We start from the raw sequence: 21,418 nt of genomic DNA, 5'->3' as shown, positions 1-21,418 counted from the left end.
CTTGCACTACTGGTTGATGTATTAAATAATGCTGCTCCTAATATACTAGAGGTGGTTTTAAACACTAGGGATTAGTGAAAAGGCACATCCTTAATTCACTAGGGATGAGCAGGCTGCATGTGGCTTCAGCCTTCCAGCTGTGAGCTCAAGAGCCTTTCAAAGATAACAAACATTTTCAGAAAATGGGTGCTTCAAGTCTTGCAAAGGCAAGTGAGACATAAAGGGACCCTCCCCCAAAAGTTGGAATCCCCTCAAGAGTTGGATTGTCTATTTTTCCTCCACTGTCAGAGGTTTTGCTGTATTAGCCTTATGGTCATCAATTGTTCCTATTATCCTGTCATGCTAAAAGATAGATTTGAAAAGTTTGGCCAAACCAACTGCACTATTATTGTGGACTTCATGTTGGTCGGAAGAAATGTATTACAACCTTCAAACAAAAGGTTGCTTATCTCATCTTTAAATCATAGTTTGCTAAACAATGGCTAAATTACTGTTAAAAATAAAAGGCTGCTTTTCATGAAATGCCCTAAGATGCGTTTGATTAATTTAAAAATAATCTGCTATCTAAACTATTTTTATCAGTGCTTCCATATAAAATATTCATATTTTAGCTGGCTGTTTTTTACAGGTGTCCGTTAACAGAAACCATTTGTTGCTGTATAAACATAAGATCAATCTGGAAAAAATTGACACTCTTGCAATATCTGGAAAAGTGAAAGTTACATTGATTGGATTTGTTTCCAACAAGGTGAGTTATTACAAGAGATGGTCTGTTACTTTGACATTGCTCTAAAATATAAAATATTTATTCTATTTCTTATAACATTCTGTTGGTATGCACGGTATAAATTCATGATGTGAATGGAATGGATTGAACCATTCACTTTATAAATAGAATTATGAATTGGAACATGCAACTTGCCCACACATTCAATATAAGGAGCCATCTTGATGTGAAAGATCAAATTACAGCAACAGCATGTAAAAGCATTTATGAAGAAATGCAGAAGAAACATTCTGCATTTTGTATTTTTAATATTGTAAATGTGAATATTGTAAACAAAAAAGATATTAAAAGCAAATATGTAAATATTTTTAAAATATAACATATTTTATATTTTATATACAATTGAACAGAGTACAGGTAATCCTCGACTTATGACCACAATTGAGCCCAAAATTTCTGTTGCTGTATGGAGACATTTGTTAAGTGAGCTTTTGCCCCTTTTTACAACTTTTCTTGCCCTAGTTGTTAAGTGAATCACTGCAGTTGATAAGTTGGTTGTTAAGTGAATCTGGTTTTCCCATTGACTTTGCATGTCAGAAAGTGGCAAAGGCGATCACATGACCCCCCCCCCCCCGGACACTGCAACCGTCATAAATATGAATCAGTTGCCGAGTGTCTGAATTTTGATCACGTGACCGTGGGATGCTGCAATGGTCATAAGTGTTTAAAGCGGTGATAAGTCACTTTTTTCAGTGCCATTGTAACTTTGAACGGTCACTAAACAAACTGTTGTAAGTTGAGGGCTGTAATAAGTTTCACACTGAAGGTTTTTGTTTGCCTCCTAAGCAGCTCACAATCACAAGTGGGCTAGGCAAACAGCTGTCACTAGTGGATTCCTTTCATTGAATTCCTCACTGTGTGCCTGCTATATTCTCTTGGAATTTGTTCCTTTCCAATGAATGCAATCAGAAACATTTCCTTCTTGTTAATTATTCTAATTATTATTATTGCTAAGATTTGGTCTTTTATCCAGCTTCCTCATTAATTGAGCTCTGGAAACCTTCCCTGTTGCTTGGGCTTACCTGGTTGTTAGGGATTGTATCCTTTAGACTCTTTAAAGGAAAGAAAAGCTGAAGTGAAATCATAAGCACAGTTGTGGTCTTGTGATTTTCACCGAGCAACCACTTTGCTTAGCGACCGAGTCTCTGGAACCAATTGTGATTGCTGAACAAGGACTACCTGTGTTCAGATATCACAATTCATGTCAGCATTTAATTATATATCTTATGTTGATCAAGATTCTCAAGGATCCATAAACATGGGAAATGTATTTTTAGGTGTACAATTCTGTTCTCTTATTTTACATGTAAGACTCTCTCTTTTTCTATACAGGAAGATGTACCTAATAGCTCACAGTTTGTAAGTATCTTTCTAAATACAAACCGCTAGAACATGTTATAGAATGAAAATGAACATAAAAGGGCATGAACTTTTTTTTATCTTGATGTAAACTTTTTCATTACAAAGTTATATGCACGCGGGAGGGACTAGGGCAGGGGTAGGCAACCTTGGCTCTTTTATGACTTGTGAACTTCAACTCCCAGAATTCCTGAGCCAGCATGGCTCAGCTTGGAAACCTCTTCCTTTCCCCTCAGCACGGCTGGCTCAGGAATTCTGGGAGTTGAAGTCCACGTGTCATAAAAGAGCCAAGGTTGCCTACCCCTGGACTAGGGCATAGCTGATTTATGATTTGCCATCCCTCTGACAAGACTCAGTGACTGGGTTCAAAATTCTGCTAAACCATGGTTTACTGACTAACTCATTCTGCATGCTGTATAAATAAAAAAAGTGCTGATTTAGCAAACAGCAATGGCTGCATTCAAATTGTCCTTCAGGACAGTTTCTTTTGATAGTTTTCTGCAATTGTCATTTGCAATGGCCACATTAGAGTTCCTTGGAGTTAATGCATAGAATTGTGACCTCAAAGATCATCTAGTTATCTGCTTTGTGAAGGGTCTGTTAAAGCAGCTGAGACAGATGTTTCTCCAGTTTCTGTTTGAAGTGCTCCAACTAAAAGAACATTTACTGAGGCAACCTATACCACCAGTTAACAGTTCTTACTATTGGGCGTTTCCTCCTAACATCTAACCTGAATCAATTTCCCTGTAATTTCAACTCAATGATCTGATCCTGCTTTACAAGGCAATGGAGAACAAATTTATTCCCTCCTTTATATAACAGTCTTTTAGATAGACTGCTATCGTATTTTCCCTTACTCTTCCTTTCTGTATGCTGAACATATGCAGTTCCTTTAATTCCTGCAGATAGGATTTGGTTTTCAGTTCCCTCACCATTTTGAGGGCTTCCGTTGAATTTATTCCAAGACTTGTTTGCTAATGTGCTTTATAGCTGTGGTGCCCAGAAATGGACACAATGTTCCAAATGTTGTCTGACTAAAAAGAGTAGGACCATTGTCGACTTGGGCCTTTCCCTTTTTTCTTTCTCTTACCTTTTTCAGGTGCAGGTATTCATATTTCTCTGTTAAATTTTATCCTGTGTGTTTCAGTCTACTAACCACGCCTGTCAAGATCGTTTGAATCTTCTCTAAACCACTTCATTGTTTTTTTTTTACATCTATGTATTGGATAATCTTCAATTTCCTTCACCTAGGTCATTAATGAAAATGTTGAATAGCACAGGACCCAAGATAGGGCCTTCTGGCCTTCTACTCAATACTACTTTCCAAGCTAATGTGGAATTATTTATGAATATTCTCTTGTGTGGTCATTTGACCAGTTACAAAACTATCTAACAATTGCACATCTAAGTTGCATTTTACTATTTCATTAATGAGGATCACAAGAGAATTTGTGTAGTGCTTTATTGAAGTCAGGGTATATTATATCTATTGTTTTCCCCCCTCTTGTTGAAAAAGAGATAAATTTAATTTGTTTATGATAGACCCAGTTAGACTCTTGATAAATTGTTGCTTTCCCATCCAAATATTCAGATCTGCTGTCCCTTGGGCACGATCCTTGAACCGATTATTGCAGATTGCAAGTTGAGAGGACTATAGTATCCTGTCCTCTTTTTGAAGATGGGGACAACACTTACTCTCCATCAACCTTCTGATATTTACCAGTCTTTTAATTCTTGAATATTACAGTTCTACAAATGCCTCTGCTAGTTCCTTCAGTACTTTTAAGATGTAAACCACGGATTTTCAAACTTTTTCAGCACTCTGATCAAGAGACAGAAAATTTCTAGTGATAAAAAAAATTGGCTGTTCAAAAATTCAAGTGAGTTTGCAATAGTGGCAAATATCTGTAGCTCAGGTGTAGGATGAGGGTGAAGGTTCGTTCTACGAGCTTGTAGGTTGGTTTTTGAACGTTTCGTTACCAGGCTAGGTGACATCTTCAGCGGTGTTTAGAGAAAATGTGTCACAGCCAAGTAGAAAATAGGCTTGTTCAGATCATTTCTGAAAGTGAAGTGCCATAAATGTGTAAATGAGTAATAATTGTGAATAATCACTTGCTTTTTAATTTTTTCCTTAATTATTATTGCCTTGTCTTTGTTTTAATTATTATATGCCTCAAGTGATATGTAAGTACTAGAAAACTCAGATACATGATATATATAAACTGCAGCTTATTAATTTTTGGCATAGGTAACTCTGGGCTTGATTATATTTTCAGGTAATTCCTTATTCAGCAAAACTTAATTATTCTGTTGAGCCTGGACGAACAATTGTTGTCAAAGGAGAAGTTAAAGAAAAAGCAAATGGGTTAGTGCATTGGAATACTGCATTATTTGTAACACTGATTATTTTACATGCTGCTATTATTTCAATGGAGGCATTTGTAATTCATTCCTAAACTTCTAGAGAAAAACCTTACTGCGTTCATAAGAAACCCTACTAATCCCTACATGTATGTATTTAACCTAAAATGTATAGTATGTCTTTAACCTAAAATTATGCAGTTTAGTATCACTCCAGATTTGTAATGTTAGAGAATGTCCAAAAACATCTATTTATCTGGAGAGGTTTTACACGAATTTAATTTATACAGAGATGAAAGAACTAGAGATGCTGAAATGAAAGAGCAACAGTCCTGATGCTGGCCATTAGCCTTTTCAGCAGTCATTTTGTCAAATTATAAATTTCCTCCGTATCAGTCAAGGTCTTGTTCTCCATACTGGTTGTATTTGCCTGACCCCCAATATTTAACAGGTTGGTTATCCTTAACTTTGGATATGTAAAGCCTTTAATAAATTTGCTTCTTCCCTTCCCACCACTAATTGATTCAATAATACTCCTAGTCTCGCCTGGGAATGATTTTCTGGTCTAGTGTAGATATGTGGGCCTGACAGATACTAGCCTTCTATGATCTGTTCAACATGCTCTACATAATTCCCACCTGCCAACTGTTGTAAGCAGACACGTATTCACTGTAATGTCTTATACTGTAATGTCTTAGAGCATAGTTCTAAGTCATTATACCACCAGCTTACATGGAAACTAACAGCATATTATCTGGCAGGCTGAGGTCTCTAGAACTGTCTGTTGCTACTCTATACTTTGAATCAGAGGCGGGAAGATTACTATAAACTAGTTGAATTGTGGGCTGAAATTGGTGGCTGCAATTTTGTCATAACAAGGCTCTGAAGCTATGTGTCTCCAACACTGAGGCAATCTATTCAACAAGATTAGGATTGAAGCTTAAAACTTGAAACTAGGTTAAATATCCATGTCATATCCATATCAATGTGGTAGTGAAGATTGACATGGAATGTAATGTTGGCAGGAAAGAGATGAAAATACAATTCCATCCTGGGTGAAGGCAAGAACGAACTGGAAGGAGGGCTAATGGGAGCCGCAGAGCTGAACATGATAGAGGGCACGAAGGTGGAGGAAGAATGACCTAAGGCTACATAACTGATGTCGCCATTTTTATTTTCAGCTTTGCAATTAACCTTAAGTCCAGTGAGTCAAGTGATATTGCTCTTCATTTGAATCCCCGAATAAAAGATAATGTTTTTGTGAGAAATTCTTACCTGTTCGACAGCTGGGGAGAAGAAGAAAGATCTATTGCTCATTTTCCTTTCAGCCCAGGAATGTACTTTGAGGTAGGAACTAAACAAGATTACTGATCTGTATTTTGCCTGTTAATGCCTATCTATTGTACACCACCCTAAGTCACAATGCCAGAGTTGAGTGGCCATATAAATAAATAGCATTAATAATTCACACATTTATGAATTATTTGTGATAAAAGGTAAAGTGGGGGGAAGTTACCATGAAATGTATGGAAAACTGTACATTTGGACTTCCTGAAAGATATGGAAAACCATACATGTGGATTTCACCTTCCAGAATTCCTGAGCCAACATGGAAATAGGTTCATAACCTTCTACCATATATAGCTCTTTGATGTACAGAAATTGGCAACTATCTCAAAACAAGATGACATTCAGACATTTGCATTACATTTTCTTCCTTTTCAAGATGTGAAGGTTTGGCAACCTACTGAATGCAACAGAAAGAACTATAACTATTTGTAGTTTCAGTGTTGCAACTCATTGTGTTGTAGACAAACAAGTTTTATGGATACATTTAGAAAATTAATTTAAACATTTATAAAAATGTTCAAGGGATATATTGAAGTAGACTGCTTGATAAAGGATTTCTGAAAGATCAATCTTAATTTATTGGCATTGCATTGTATTTGTATTCTTTCCTTTCCAAAGATAGTCTTTGGAAGTTGATTCTATTGCTGTTGATATTATCCTTCTGAATTTCAGCTGATAATTTTCTGCAAAGATCATCAATATAATGTTGCTGTCAACGGCATCCATATCCTAGAGTACAAACATAGATTTAAGCAGCTTGACAAGATCTGTATATTGGAAGTCTTCGGGGATGTTCAACTCCTAGATGCAAAATGTTGGTAGTTGTGCAGTTCCTGTGTTTTGTCAATAGCTTGCAGAGAATCATCTTGATGTAACCAACAAAGGAAGAAGATTGCAGAAATCTGTGTGATCACTTAAATTAACTAAAGTACTGTATCTAATAACTAACCATAAAATGGTCTAACAATTTATAGTTTACTAACTACGGAGATTGTGCCTATGTAAATGACATATTTGAAGGACACTATGTGCTTTTACAACGTTCTAGTGTTCATAGTGAAAGACTTGATTCTCAAGGCACACACCGATTAGATTTTTATAAAGCTTATGAAATTAATGATTAATACGATTATCCTTGAAGTATATTCTGATGTTACAGCTGGAAAATACTGTTACAAGCACCAGTATTAAATTGCAAACCAGTACATATATAACTGGAAAAAACCTCCATTAAACTTAGTAAGAATTGCCTCATCAGTGTTCAGTAAAATTAGTAGGCTTCCATGCATTTCTGGGTAATATATAACACGTTTCCATTATGACTGTTTATCTAGGCAGCTGTTTTTGTATCTCAATCTACTGCCTAGCATTTTTTTAAAAATCTATGTTATCAAAAATATCTGTAAACAGTTCCGATATGTTCAGAATCAATTATAATTTTCTGCTGAGCTTTATGGAGAATGTATGGTTTTCCAATCTATAATTAAAATTCTGAAAGTGCAAAGCAATGTGGAATTTATTAAACTCTAATTGTCTCCTTAAAACGTTTTGGTATGAACAGGAAGAACCGATGGCCGAGATGAAATCAGTTCTTCAACTAGGACAGTATGAGTTTCTAGATGGGGAAATAAAAGGGTTGAATTTGTTCCCTCAGTTCTAAATTAACGTATACAGTAGATGTGAAGTTTTTCAATGTGGCCCAGAAAAGTGATAAGAAATTAAACTTAATTCAGTATAGTGAATGTAATGCAACCTTTTAAAAACTGCGTAAGAAAAAGTAAATGTAGAGAAGTTACACTTGAAAATTTGTTCCTTTTTAATTAAAATCTAAATAGTCCTTTTAACATAAATATTGAGCAAAATGGTCAAATATATTTGTGAAAGTATACATGAAACAAAGAATTAGAAAAAGGTTGTGTTCTCTTGGTCCTTGCAAGTCTTAACCTCTAAAACCAGAAGAGTTGGTGGGATAGGATTAAAAGTAGCTCTGGAGTGGTTCCCCAAGAATAACTTCAAGCTGCTGAATGGTTTTTTGGCACTGATGCTCCACTTCTTCACATTCATCTGCCAAGGAGGCAAAAAGAAATAAACAATTTAGGGTTCTCTCATGCTGCATCTTTTCTCTCCTACCCTCCATTTTCATGCCTTCTAGAGATTTTTTAGCTGGTTTTCAATTGTTTGGATATTATTATTTGCGAATGCACCTTTCCATTCATGGGGAGGAAACTTATACCTTTTCAAATAGATGTCTTAAAATGTATATATCACTGCTATCATATATTAATCTTAAAATTAAACTTTGGAAAGATTGGGAAACTCTAAGAAAATGTTCCCAGTAAGTTCCAAAGGTGTTCTTAGAAAAGCAATGACCAGCACCATATTGCAAGGCATATAAGCTCAAGGTTTTTCTAGAACTAATAATTTAGATGTTAGCTCTGCCCAAGGAAGGAATCAACTTTCTCAGGTTGCAGAAAACAACATTATAAATACCTGGGGTTCAATCAGTGCTTAATTATCAATTTTAATTTTAGAGGCTCGCTAATTTAATATTGAACCAACTCAGTATAGACACAGTGTGTGTGTGTGTGTGTGTGTGTGCGCGCGCATGCATGTGTACACATACACCCAAACAGGGTATATCAAAACATAGGCTCTATAGACTATTATATAAATTATATTTAATGCTTGAATTAATTCAGTTTTCTTCTAAACATTTCTTTACTTGTTTGAGACACGTCCTTTGAACATTCTTAAATACTGTCATATTTTCTTGGAAATAAAATGTACTGTGATTGACTTGGAGTTTGATACATTCTGTATATTCATGCTGAAAACCCGCCATAGAAAGTTTTCCTTGTGAGAAAAATATATATCCTCTAATGAATCCGTTCTCGACTATCTTAGACCCAAGGCTAGAAGTGCTCATAGAACCTGAGAATATAGTTTAGTGTGCGGTGCTATGTAGCCTGCAGTTTTCCACAGAGACAGGATAATTTGTCCCTAAGGTGGAATGGCAGGACAGCCATGCTTTATTAAAAGTAGTTTTATGGAAAAAAAGTAATCTGATGCAAGAACAACATGCAATACATTACCTTCCATAAGCTCAGCTAAGAAAGGAATGGATTCTGGTAGTAGCACCATATAATTTTCCCTTATTTTTTCGGCAAGCTCTAACAAAGCCAACAAAGCTGCAAATCGAACCTAAACAAAAAATAAGTGTAACCAGGGCATTCAAAAGTATTAGCACAGCCAGAATGGCCCAATGCTGGCTAACTCCTCCACAACATCTGGGCACAATCACAACATCCCCATTTTTAAAATAATGACCTCCCAACATGAATTAAGCCGTATTATTTTCTTTTCCAAAGAAAGGAAAATACACAGAGTACTTGCCACCTTGATTGGCTTGAGCAGAACTTGACACATCTGCCACTAACCTTGGGTGATGCATGCCTCATCTTTAGCAAAATCTGATAGTTCAGGGGCTTCCACAGAGAGTCATCTGCCATTGCAACTGCAAACTGTGCTATACACGGAATCAAATGCACAGTCACTCTCTCCTGGAATTTCTCTTCTCCTCCAAGCATGTTTTCCAGCTACAAAGAAAAAAAAGTAAAATCAGTTCCATGCTGAGAGAAAAATGGAAAAAAATTCATTTCAACCAATGTTGGGCTATTTAGCCTGACCAAATTCTTTGTTGTTACTTAAAACAATGTTATGCTAGAGCTTTTAGAATTAGAACAGATTCCTTTATTTTTCTTATCTATTGTTTGATTCCTTTGATTCTTTATATATATTTTAATACCTCTTTTTTGGGGAATCCATAAGAACCCTGATTGCATTTAACCACTGGTTGTACAAGAGTGTATTTGGTAGATTGTTCCTTTATCAATAGCACATCACTCAACTCATGTTCTAAACCAAGTATGATAATTTGACAATAAGAGAAGCTGAAAAAGGAACCTAGCCCAAACGAACAAAGCATATCTGTAAAAATGGTCCAAGAATGACACAGCACAGTGGAAACCTATTATAGAAGCAGTGAATGCTCCAACTCTGCAAGTTTTTAAGAAGAGACTGGACAGCCATTTGTCTGAAATGGTATAGGGTTTCCTGCCTGAGCAGGGGGTTGGACTAGATACCTCCAAGGTCCCTTCCAACATCATCATCATCATCATCATCATCATCATCATCATCATCATCATCATCATCATTATTATTACATAATAATCTAATTAAAATGTCACTGTTCTCTAACCTGATTGACTAACGGCAGCATCAATGTTTCTGCCCTCTCTTTGCTCACAAAATGATAAGAATCAAAAAGGAAGATTTTGTACAAGCAATCAAGGCTATATTGTAGTAATAAGCAACTTTTTTCAGTGTCGCCCTCAGATTCAAAGTAAGCTTCATCTGCATCTGAAATAAACAGCAAAAGGTACAGGATAAGGCGTTTATACTTAGCCAACACACATTTTGTAATCTCTGTATAATACTAGCAAAGAGAAAATTTCATTAATAGCATGTTTATAATTAAAGCTGTTTTTAAATAGAATATTAAGATTCAGATATTATTAGGACAGTGTTTTTCAACGTTGGCAACTTTCAGATGTGTGGACTTCAATTCCCCAAGCTTGTTGGCTGGGGAATTCTGAGTTGAAGGCCACACAACTGAAAATTGCCATGGTTGAGAAACAACATGTTAGGATAACAAAAAACTTATAAAATCTATGTGATACAGCAGGTTAAAAAAAGTTGATAGCTGAATGTTATCCAGATCATGTTTCTCCCAACTGTAGTTGAAAAATATTTTTTTTAAATACTGAAGTGCAGAGATGGACTAAAGCATGAGTGGACATCCTAAAAGCTTGGCAGATTGCAGAATGCCCAGGAAGAGATGGGTTTTGTTCCATCCATAATTATGTTCCCCAAGATGGCGGCACCCTGATATCTTAGTTCTGCATGTGGAGATGTTTTTTTCTGGGTAGTTGAATTGCTTCCCTGAAGCATCCCTTTGAAACTTTTCAAACTCCTCAGAAGTACTTAAGCAATTGGGAAATGATGATGTAGCTTATACCTTATCAACTTAATGGTACTGGGAGGACAAGTCATTGCTGAAAGTCCTGTTATTTGGCTACATACGAAATCTACCCAAGAACTGAAAACATAAGCCATCATTTCAGCAGAGTTCATTCATCAAAAATGTACAGTAATACCATTTTCTCGCCATGTCATAAGATCTTGATCACATATGTTTATTAACTATTAATTTTAAGTGTGGGTTTTCTTTACCTTAATACGGTAATTATTCTCATTATTACTGGTTTATTATTTTATAGAAATAATGCAAATAAAATGAAACGCAAGATTCTAACTCTTATCCTCCCTCAGTGGAGACATGACACAGGCTGTGATAAAGTTAAGCAAACTTAGTTTAATGTGAATGATCCCTATGATTTATTTTCTTGAAGGTGAACTACCAGAAATTAGATTCTGAGTTGATCCAGACTAGCCTTGCATGTCTAAAAAACTGAAAATAAGCTAAGAAGAAAAATGATAAATATGCATTATCACGTTATTAGTGCATTATATAACATATCTTATTAAAATATTTTTTTGCTTGCATTTATTTTTTAAATTAGAATTTTTACCTGTTTTTGATGTATTAATCTGGTTCAGATTGTCAGCAAAAGGTTTCACTAAATGGCCAGCAAATAGGCTGAACAGCCCTTTTAGCTCACCAGCAATACAGTCTGCCAGTCGGTAGAAAGTTAACTGTCTATCCTTTGAGGCACCTTCAGTTTTGGCCCAATCAAAGAGCTGAAAGAAAGAGAGAACAGGGGTGGGTTTTTTTTATATCAAAACACAAACAAAAAACCTACTGAGATAGAAGTGTGTTCAAATGCCTACCTTGAAAAACAGGGGTCGGAAAGACATTTCAGAAAGCTTCATAATCATGCTGATTAAGCATGTAATAATTCGAGATTCTATTTTGCCAACCTTCTCTATATTGTCCTAGAATAAAGCAGGCGTTATCAAAATATTTGTAGCAGTGTTTATAGGATTGTGGGCACAATTCTGCCCAGAACTGAACTTTTTAAACTCCCCCATAAAGATTTTAATTCAAAGGGAAACATCACTTGAAGAGGAATACATTTGTGCCACTCCCAAAAGATTTCATATACTTCACCTGAGAGTGTTCAGCTCTGAAGTCCAAAGCCTTTGTGAAAAATGTTGTTAGCTCAGATTGATGAGCAGAGAGCTGATTTTTCTCCAGAGTTACAATGTGCTCCTTCAAAATATCCATTATAGTACCCACATCATTCTAGAAGAGCAAATGAATAAAAATACAAGTTCAGATTAATACCTAGGGGAATTCAAATTATTAAATAATGTCCAGATTGTTTGAAAGTTTTCCCTTCAAAAACTTAATAGCATCTTTTTTAAGGAAAACCTCTGATTCAGGATAGTGTGAAATTTGAGAGCCATAAGGAACCACTGCACTGCTCCTCTTCCTCCTTGCCCAAGAAGGCCATGCTAGAGCACAGATTAGTTGAGTAAAGGAAGCAGCCTTTTGCAGATGGAATTACACTCCCTTTCAAATGAAGTGTGATGCCACGCACTTTCTGAACTCCATTATTGCCTGGGGCAATATACTGACTATGTATGTATAACAATATAGCAAGAGATGGGTTGGAAGAACTGAAATGCATCTAACCTTATATGCATTTGCAATGTCACCATAGCACTTGGCAATTGCCGGCAGAAGAACTCTTGATGGAAGTTTTGTTGCTAAAGTGGTTTTCAGAGAGGCCACACGTAGATTAACTTGAGATGAAGGTCCCATTTCAACAGTAATTCTGTCCAAGTGGACCACCTAGGAGGCAGCCAACGTACAAATCAAATTATCTCGCAGAAGTTTCACACATTGTGCTGCTTAACTAATACTTGCTCTTAATTCAAAGTGGATGTACTGACCTGGAGCAGAACATCTAGTAAATATGGGCTGAGGAAGCGTGGCAAAGTTTCTACAATTTTCAGGAGAGCCGTCACTGTGCTAAGTAAATAAATTTCATTGGCGACCAAGTCCTTTTTGTGTTTCAGTATATTTAGCAATGCCGGCATCAGTCTATGAGAAAAGTTACATAAGATTAACCTGTTCATGCTCAAACAGACCTCCCAATAAAATAAGTTATCTTCTACTCAAATATATTTCACTAAATGGTGTTTTAAATAAGATCAAAGGCCAAGCTCTTAATGAATATTCATTGTTAAGTTTCTTAATCTAAATAAAGGACAGTGTAGTAGTTAATTGCGTATGAGTCAAAATGAGTCAAAACTCATTTTACCTATCACTACTCAACATTAAGAAAACCAAAATCATGGCATCCGGCCCTCTCAATTCCTGGCAAATAGATGGGGAAGAAATGGAGGTAGTGACAGATTTTATTTTCCTGGGCTCCAAGATCACTGCAGATGGGGATTGCAGCCAAGAAATTAAAAGACGCTTGCTCCTGGGGAGGAAAGCTATGGCAAATCTAGACAGCATACTAAAAAGCAGAGACATCACCCTGCCAACAAAAGTGCGTATAGTCAAGGCCATGGTTTTCCCAGTTGCAATGTATGGCTGTGAAAGTTGGACCGTAAGAAAGGCTGAGCGACAAAGAATTGAGGCCTTTGAATTATGGTGCTGGAGAAGACTCCTGCAAGTCCCTTGGACTGCAAGGTGTTCAAACCGGTCAGTCCTAGAAGAGATCAACCCCGACTGCTCTTTAGAAGGCCAGATCCTGAAGTTGAAACTCAAATACTTTGGCCACCTAATGAGAAGGAAGGACTCACTGGAGAAGAGCCTAATGCTGGGAAAGATGGAGGGCAATAGAAGAAGGGGATGACAGAGAATGAGGTGGCTGGATGGAGTCACTGAAGCAGTAGGCATGAGCTTAAATGGACTCCAGAAGATGGTAGAGGACAGGAAGGCCTGGAGGAACGTTGTCCATGGGATCACAATGGGTCAGACATGACTTCGCAACTAACAACAACAACAACTTTCTTGAATGATTGTAATCAGGAAAGTGCTTAATTTTTCATGTTTTTGTGTGTAAAGCTTCCAATTAATCATACAAATTTTCCTATGAATATAATTCAAGCATTTCTTTGCAAGGAATAGCATAGAAAATTAAGAATCATTTACACAAAAGGAAGTACATAATTTTTTTTCCCCAATGCCAATTGATTTCCCCCCCTTCGGAATTTCCTGGAAAACCTGTGTCTACCTATAAAAGGAGAAGAAAAATAACCACCCTATCTTTTAGAGCTGCTTAACCGATATTCAATCACATTGCAATGGAAGGCATAGTTTGAACAAAACTCAAGGGTCAGTCCAGATGTTCAATTTTTTTGATCCTTAATTATGCTTGTAGAAGAGTTACCTTGGAAGTTGAGGTATAGCCAATGCTTTCAGCACACAGGTGACCTCAGCAGCACACAACAAAGCACTTCCAACAACATTTTTTTCTTCTTTCCCATCTGAAGAAATCACCTCGATGGCCACTTTTAGCACAGTTACAAACAGCTCATGTTTCTCTGTGCCAAAACACTTGCACAGCAACTTCAAGCTATACAAGGCCGTCTGCCTATTAATTGCCTGCTCCTCAGCTTCCTGATGCTGCACAACAGTGAGGAGGTCGGGAATCAATTCAAGCAGCAGTTCCACCTGAAAGGACAAAATGAGGCTGAACCATTCATGGGAAGGTTTCAGAGCTGAACATCCAAGTCCAGATCTTACAATCCAAACAAGCACACCGCAGAAGATTTCCTATAGTAAATTCAGGGATCCATATCCAGTACTTCTTTATTTAAGTACTGTACTTAAAGGCAAGGCTGAACTTTTTCTATTATAGTTGCTATGCTATGTGGCACAACGGACTACTAATACTATACTGCAATAGGGACAATGAGAAGAAATGCTTACTTGAGTTTGCTTCCATTGTGTGTTCTGTTGCAGTTTATTGTTGAGGAGATCCATGGCTTTACGTCTCACTGAGGGCAACTGATTGATCATCAGGCCCCTGAGGACAGGAATAAAGGTTTCTGTTGGAATTAAGGAATTGATCTAGAAACGAAACATAGGAACATGTTTTTAAAAAAATTAATGGTAAAAAATTGTTTCAGTATTTAGAGAGGAAAACTAATCTAACAATCCTTTGTCTCTATCCCATTCCAGCCTTGAGTATCCCACTGACTCTTGAATTTGGGGGAAACTCAAGAAAATCTCAGAATGCAAACCCAGTGTCAATCCAACAAGGTAGAGCAGACTGAAAAACCAATGTCAAATGGGTCAAGACTACTGCTATCATGACAACTATAGTAACAGAATCTTGCAAGACTGTGCTTCCCCTCCCCCCTTCACTATTTTTGTGTGACTTAGGGAGGGGCCTGTCTGCGATGTTTAGTCAACTTAGCATCTCGGAATGAAGCTCAAGCCCCGCTTATCTGTTGCCTTGGTAGTGACTCGTATTTCCTCCTGTCCCCCAAGGCCTTTCCCCATGTCCTCTACAACTAGGTCAAAATCAGAAGGAAACAGTATAAGCTGAGAATTTTCTTCACTCAGTTTTCTCCACATTCCAAGCCTTTCCTCAAGTCTTGACTAAGGTAAGTGAAAACTCTGTTCCTCCTTCCCTCTGCCTTCACTCAACTGTCTGATAAATTGATGTAGAAAATCCAGAGTTGAAAGGAGTTGTTTAGACCACCAAATTTGGCTATCCAGCTTCTGCTTCAACATATTTACTGAAGGGAAGTTCATAACCTCTTATAGTAGTTGGTTTCTCTATTGACCTGTTCTTATCAATTACAAAACTTTCCCTAATTGGAACTTACCCTATAGTTTATTTCATCCCCAGCACTCTGGCACAATATTCTTCTTTTGAAGAACTTATCTATTTATTTATTTAGAAGATTTATCTGACTGCCCACTCACTCTCAATGACTCTGGGTGTTTTACAAACAATAAAAAACCCAATATAAAAGAATAAAAAAGAGAAACCCCCCCCCCAGGTGACAACACACAATCAAACAATCCATTTGCTGGGTTTTATCCCACTCTGGGTTTCCCAGACCTGTTGGTAGAACCAGGTCTTCAAAGCCTTGTGAAAGAGTGTCAAAGTGGGGGCCAATTTAATCTTGGTGGGGATGATATTCCAAAGCGAGGGAGCCACCACAGAGAAGGCCCTTCTTCTGGGTCCTGCCAGATGTACCTTCTTAGGGGATGGACCTGCAATATTCCTTGCCTCCCAGCTCTAATGGGTTGGGTGAGTGCAACTGGGGAGAAACGGTCCTTAAGATAATTCCCCACCTTTCAGAAAACCAAAGTTCTATTGTATTTTCTGTAAGTCTTCTTCTTTCAAGGGTAATTCTTTCTATGGGCTTCCTTCACTTTTTCCAAATATAATAGATTAATATTTTCTATTTTTTAACACATTGTTTTTAAATCTGTATTGTATTATTGTTTGTATTCATATAAATTGCCCAGATGACTGTAAATTGTTATTACTGGAATTAATTTGCTAAGCAAATCTGTGGTACCAGATAACCCAAGATATCTTAAGCAACTAAGATTTTTGCCTGTATTATTTGGTGGTTTAGAATTAATAAATCCATTTTTACATCAAAATCACAAAGCTTCAAGATGTCACCTTACTGGCGGACAGAATAATACTTACTTTATCTAGTAGTTCATAAGATTTGTTGAGCAAAACCTTCCAGAATTTGGCTGTCAAACTGTTGGCATTTTTTTCTATTGATTGCGCCACTGTATTTATGTAGCAAAGAACTTTTTCCAACAACCTAGAAAAACAACTATAGTGAATGACTGGCTACATCAATCCATATTAATTTTCCATTAGAATAAGAGAATACAAAAAGAAAACCATTTATCCACAAGAAACAGGCCATGCGGGCATGCCATTAGATTCAACTTTGTTATCATCATCATGGTGATGATCATCAAGGCAGAATCCCAAACTATCCTTAAAATTTGCCCCAACATTCAGTTGATAGAAGATGCTCCACCAGTAGGAAATGTTAGCTCAATACTTGCATTATTTTATGCTGACATATTTTTAAAGTCAGTCTACTGATTTTAGTGGCTACTCTAAATAAATTAAAGACAGGATTCCATTCTATCAAAGTATAGGCTCAGCATTAGTTTTACACTTTCTATCTCTTGAAGCAAAGAATAGTGTAACATTATGTTCACAGATCAGCCTGATTTGTTGTGAAATTGTCCTTGTCCTGTTTCAGGTTTTCTTATGTGCGATCTCTGCCTATCACCTCCTACTGAATTAGTAACATATACCTTAATAGGCTGTAGTTTCAGGTAGACAGAGATGATAGATGATAGATATAGTTCATTTCTCATCTGGCCAAAGATGTAAAGCAGACATGTCAAACACAAGGCCCGCGGGCTGGATCTGGCCCACAATGGGCCCAGATCTGGCCCGTGGGGCCGCCCTGAAGACAAGAAGGCCCCAGCAGCTCCTGCTGCTGTCCGCCCTTCCTTCCACATGGCCCAAGAGGGTCGGCAAAGCTCCTCTGGTGGATCAGGCCCCAGCGCACCCCTCCATCGGAGACCTCTAGATCCCCCTGGGCCCCCACAAGTGCCCCTTGATGCAAGTGACTTTCAGCTGGCCATGCCTACCCCGGCCACACCTACCCAGTCGGCTGTGACCATCCTGGCCACCCCTCCCGAGGGCAACCACAATGCTGATGCAGCCCTCAATAAAATCAAGTCTGACACCCCTGATGTAAAGTAATTCTTTCTCAAAATCTCCCCATACAGTTTACTTCTATTCATAAATAAAATATTCAACAAAAAAGCAAACATACTTTTGTTCAAGTTCCTTTAACTCTTCAGAATCTTCACATTCAACTACCTAGTGGACAAAGGAAGAAAAACCACTTACACAATCCCTGTCAATGTTAGGGTTTAAATTTAGGTGTGTGAACATGATTATGAGGTGCGCTAATATTTTTTTTATAGTATTAACCAGATAAAATCTTCATGGCTATTTTGTCTGGCTTTACACTAAAAAATTGGTGGCATTCAGGATCCTGAAGAATCCATCCTTTTTATTATTATACACACATACATATTCACCAAACTGTTCCCTTTCAGTGTAACCAATGTTAAAGTCCAACACAAGTACTGAGCAAAAGAAATTAAATGAGAAAAAAGAAAAAGAAATTTAACTGGATCTAGTTAAATCATCCCTATTATCCTTTCTTCTACTATAGCCATACACTGATTCATACACAGCCTTTAATTCTTTAAAATTTTCACCCTTTTCATTTTCTGGAGCTTCATGCTGCGATTAGCATAATATACAGGATTGAGTGAGACCGGCAATTGATTTGAGGGATGGTTCCCTAAGTTCCTAATTAGTGAGAACACAGCCTTGAAAGACCTCTTTTGCACATAGAATTTCAAAGTAGATGTCAAATTCTCCTACAGTAATCACAGCTGGAAAGAAACTCAAGGAACTTGCTTTTATGAATTCGCATAAATATTTATATATATATATATTAAAAAAGGGACAGCACAAGAGTTCCAACAGGTAGTTTGCTTTCAAATTTGCCTCTGAAAATTGTTTCCACAATGCCTACTATTCTTATCATCAGAACCCACTTCAATACAAAGGCCAATCAAATCTGTCCCAAATTGTGGGTGGGAGGGCATGTCAATTTATTTTTGGGGAGAGCAAAGGCTGCAGCAGATGGGGCAGTAATTCAAAATAGGCAGGGCTAGGCCTCTCTTAACCACAGAATGCATTTTTAAATGTGTTTGAACATATTTATCCTAATTATTGATGAGCTAGCACTAATCACAAATGATCAAACCTAAAAACAAATCTGCTTTTGTTATACTGTTGTATACAACATGTACATATGGATGGAATGTTCAACTGCAAGCCACAATATGTATATATCTTGCCTCTGGCTTGCTCCAAGACTAGAAAGAGAAGTCCAGTGTGGTTTGTCTTAGTCTATCCCTTGGCTTTTCTTGACAAGATATTTAGTCAATGATATTATCTGCAGACTTTACAGCAAAATAACATTTAGTGTTATTTTACTTTGCACTCAATGTCAAGCATGTTTCTAGTTACACCAACCAGTTACACTACACTGAAGCCGGAAGGGAAGAGAAAAGAAGTTTCCACAACTTGCCTCAGTTCATGGAAATTACAGGTTCTCAACTGATAATGGGACTCTTATCAATTCTGGGCAAAGATAAATTCAACTCACTTTTTTTACAAAACTGTGTGAAGCCAGAAGCTGTGACATGAAAGAGACTGCCAGGAATTTCAAATGCCTCAACTGTTTGCCAGAATGAGACTCCACATCAAAGAGTTCTGTTTCTTGACTGTAGGATTGTGTTCTGAGTGGCCTCGACTTCTTTTGCCCAGAATCCTCTGCAAAAAATAGACCCCAAAGCCATATAAATCTCTTTAAATAAGTAAGTAAATAAATACATCTATGTACATATTATGGAAAAATCCAATTAAAAGTGGCATTTACTCACATCTATGCCATAAAGCAGTGTAGCATGTTGTATAAATTGGACCATTCCTTAAGTAATATAACTTTTGCTCTAATTTTGGATAGAATGAGGGGAATGACTCAGGCAGTAGATTTTTAGCACCATGAAAGGATATTCATTTATCATTACTGCCAGAATGGAAATTTTTAGGGGATCTTCTTCTCTATATCAGGGCTTTTCAACCTTTTCACCCATTGTACCACTTTTAGGATATGGCAATATCCGAGTACCACCAGTCGCCTAGCAAGATGTCAAAAACTTGATGACCAAAATAAAAAAAAGGGAAAAAAGTGATAAAGTACAGGTAGTCCACGACTTACAACAGTTCGCTTAGTGACTGTTCGAAGTTACAATGGCACTGAAAAAAGTGCTCCCCAAGCACAGCCGAGCAAGACACCTGCCTGCCCACCTGGCGGTGCTCTTCCTCCTGTCCGAGGTTTTCATTGTTTTGAGCATTTCTGTTGAGGATTGGCAGTGGGGGTGGGGTGGGGGGGTGTTTGGTTTTTATTCCCCCCCGTCTGTTGGGTGGTTGCAGCAGATTTTGGTCACTTCACATGATCCTGGGACACTGTGACCGTCATAAATATGAATCAGTTGCCAAGATGCTGCAACATTCCAGCTGATCAGCGGTTCTTCTGGGCTCAGTGGAAGCGCCAGGATCAGCGCCAAGCTCCAGCTGGAGCCTGGCACTGATCCTGGCGCTTCCGCTGAGCCCTGACAGCCCTGCAGTTCCAGCCATCTCTCGTTCAGGCTTGTGCGGTGCTGCCACCGGTTCAGCTCATTCCCTTCCTCCGCTACCACTTTTCTAGGATGGTTGCATACCACCGGCCAGGTGCCAATGTACCACGGTGGTACCCGTACCACTGGTTGAAAAGCCCTGCTCTATATGCTCAAATAACTACCTTGGTTTGGGAGACTCTGACCAGGTGAGATGCCATTTGCTGCACTGGATTTTGGTGCCAGCTCTGGAGAAAATAGCACTAGGCCTGACCATGAACCACCTAAACAAGCTTCTTTCAGCTGGGATTCAACCCAATCTGTTTATTGAGTGGCTGAGTACAAGTTTCTTTGCTGGTAATTACCTTCTTTGTTCTCTGGCAGGTTTGTTAAATAGTTGAGTAGTTTCATTAAACTTTGCAGCTGTTCAATTATGCTGAATTCACAACATACAGAAATCCAGAATTCCGTATCAGTTTCCAAAACAATATCCTGTGTAAGTAGCAAGATGAAGAAAACAGCAGGGTAAAATGCTGCATATTATGCATTATATTGTAACATTCTGCAGAACAACTCATACATTTTTAAAGACAACATACTCTTCAAAACTCTTTACCTACCTTCTCCCCACTGGCTACTACACTCCCGGATTTGGTCACATGTTGTTCAAACAATAGTACTAAAAGAATCCACAGAAATCGCTCCGCCCCCAAAGTACTTATCAGTTGCTCTAGAATTGGGAGACGCCGATGCTCTGGCACGTGGGGCAAGGCATCCACAAAAACCCGGATGATTTTAATCACAACTCCTTCCATGTTCCCTGCAGTTCCTGAAGACCTACCATCTTCCTCCGCCTACAAAGAATATTAAAAAAAGGGGCAAATTATACACACAAACCAATGCCTAAACAAAGGCAAAACAGACAAGACTTTGTTCAAATGAAGAAAAAAACACCAACAACCCCAAAACAACAACAACAACAACAAAAATCCCACCTCCAAAAGCCAAGGTTATAATCAAAGCCTGAATACTAAAGAAGAACCATGGAATAGATATATAATTAGTGGAACTGTGTTTGTTTGGCAAAGCCAATCTGTAAATGAAAGGCAGGCTTGATAATAAATGGCTGTTACTGTTTTGTAAATCCAGCAATGATATGAATAAAGGAAACTCCTGTTTAAAAAAATAGGAAGAATTAAGCCAAAGCATTTAGAATCCAAGCTGCAGTTAATAAAAATAAGAATTCTACT

At 37.6% G+C, this 21,418-nt stretch overlaps 2 protein-coding genes across 2 annotated transcripts in view; one reads left to right on the top strand and one right to left on the bottom strand.

Annotated features, from left to right (window-relative positions):
- Nucleotides 1-7,365, top strand: part of LGALS8 (galectin 8) — a 14,974-nt gene extending 7,609 nt beyond the window's left edge. Inside the window, exons 5-9 of the mRNA XM_015822811.1 lie at nt 629-748; nt 2,120-2,146; nt 4,423-4,511; nt 5,689-5,854; nt 6,530-7,365. Of these exons, the coding sequence (XP_015678297.1) occupies nt 629-748; nt 2,120-2,146; nt 4,423-4,511; nt 5,689-5,854; nt 6,530-6,679 (552 nt within the window). The 3' untranslated portion in view covers nt 6,680-7,365. The remainder of the gene's footprint in view (nt 1-628; nt 749-2,119; nt 2,147-4,422; nt 4,512-5,688; nt 5,855-6,529) is intronic.
- A 313-nt stretch (nt 7,366-7,678) lies between these two features.
- The window catches only part of HEATR1 (HEAT repeat containing 1), a 40,568-nt gene continuing 26,828 nt past the window's right edge, over nt 7,679-21,418 (bottom strand). The window contains exons 29-44 of the mRNA XM_015822812.1: nt 20,789-21,022; nt 20,534-20,660; nt 19,157-19,323; nt 17,741-17,787; nt 16,576-16,699; nt 14,829-14,969; nt 14,287-14,570; nt 12,836-12,986; nt 12,576-12,734; nt 12,048-12,182; nt 11,768-11,872; nt 11,509-11,677; nt 10,116-10,276; nt 9,295-9,453; nt 8,950-9,058; nt 7,679-7,921 (exon numbers count right to left, since the gene is read on the bottom strand). Coding sequence (XP_015678298.1) covers nt 7,833-7,921; nt 8,950-9,058; nt 9,295-9,453; nt 10,116-10,276; nt 11,509-11,677; nt 11,768-11,872; nt 12,048-12,182; nt 12,576-12,734; nt 12,836-12,986; nt 14,287-14,570; nt 14,829-14,969; nt 16,576-16,699; nt 17,741-17,787; nt 19,157-19,323; nt 20,534-20,660; nt 20,789-21,022 — 2,361 coding nt within the window. The 3' untranslated portion in view covers nt 7,679-7,832. The remainder of the gene's footprint in view (nt 7,922-8,949; nt 9,059-9,294; nt 9,454-10,115; nt 10,277-11,508; nt 11,678-11,767; nt 11,873-12,047; nt 12,183-12,575; nt 12,735-12,835; nt 12,987-14,286; nt 14,571-14,828; nt 14,970-16,575; nt 16,700-17,740; nt 17,788-19,156; nt 19,324-20,533; nt 20,661-20,788; nt 21,023-21,418) is intronic.

The sequence above is a fragment of the Protobothrops mucrosquamatus genome, unplaced genomic scaffold (assembly GCF_001527695.2).
Source record: "Protobothrops mucrosquamatus isolate PMUCROS unplaced genomic scaffold, P.Mucros_1.0 scaffold1681, whole genome shotgun sequence".
Lineage (NCBI taxonomy): Eukaryota > Metazoa > Chordata > Lepidosauria > Squamata > Viperidae > Protobothrops > Protobothrops mucrosquamatus.
This window is presented reverse-complemented; position numbering and strand designations above follow the sequence as displayed.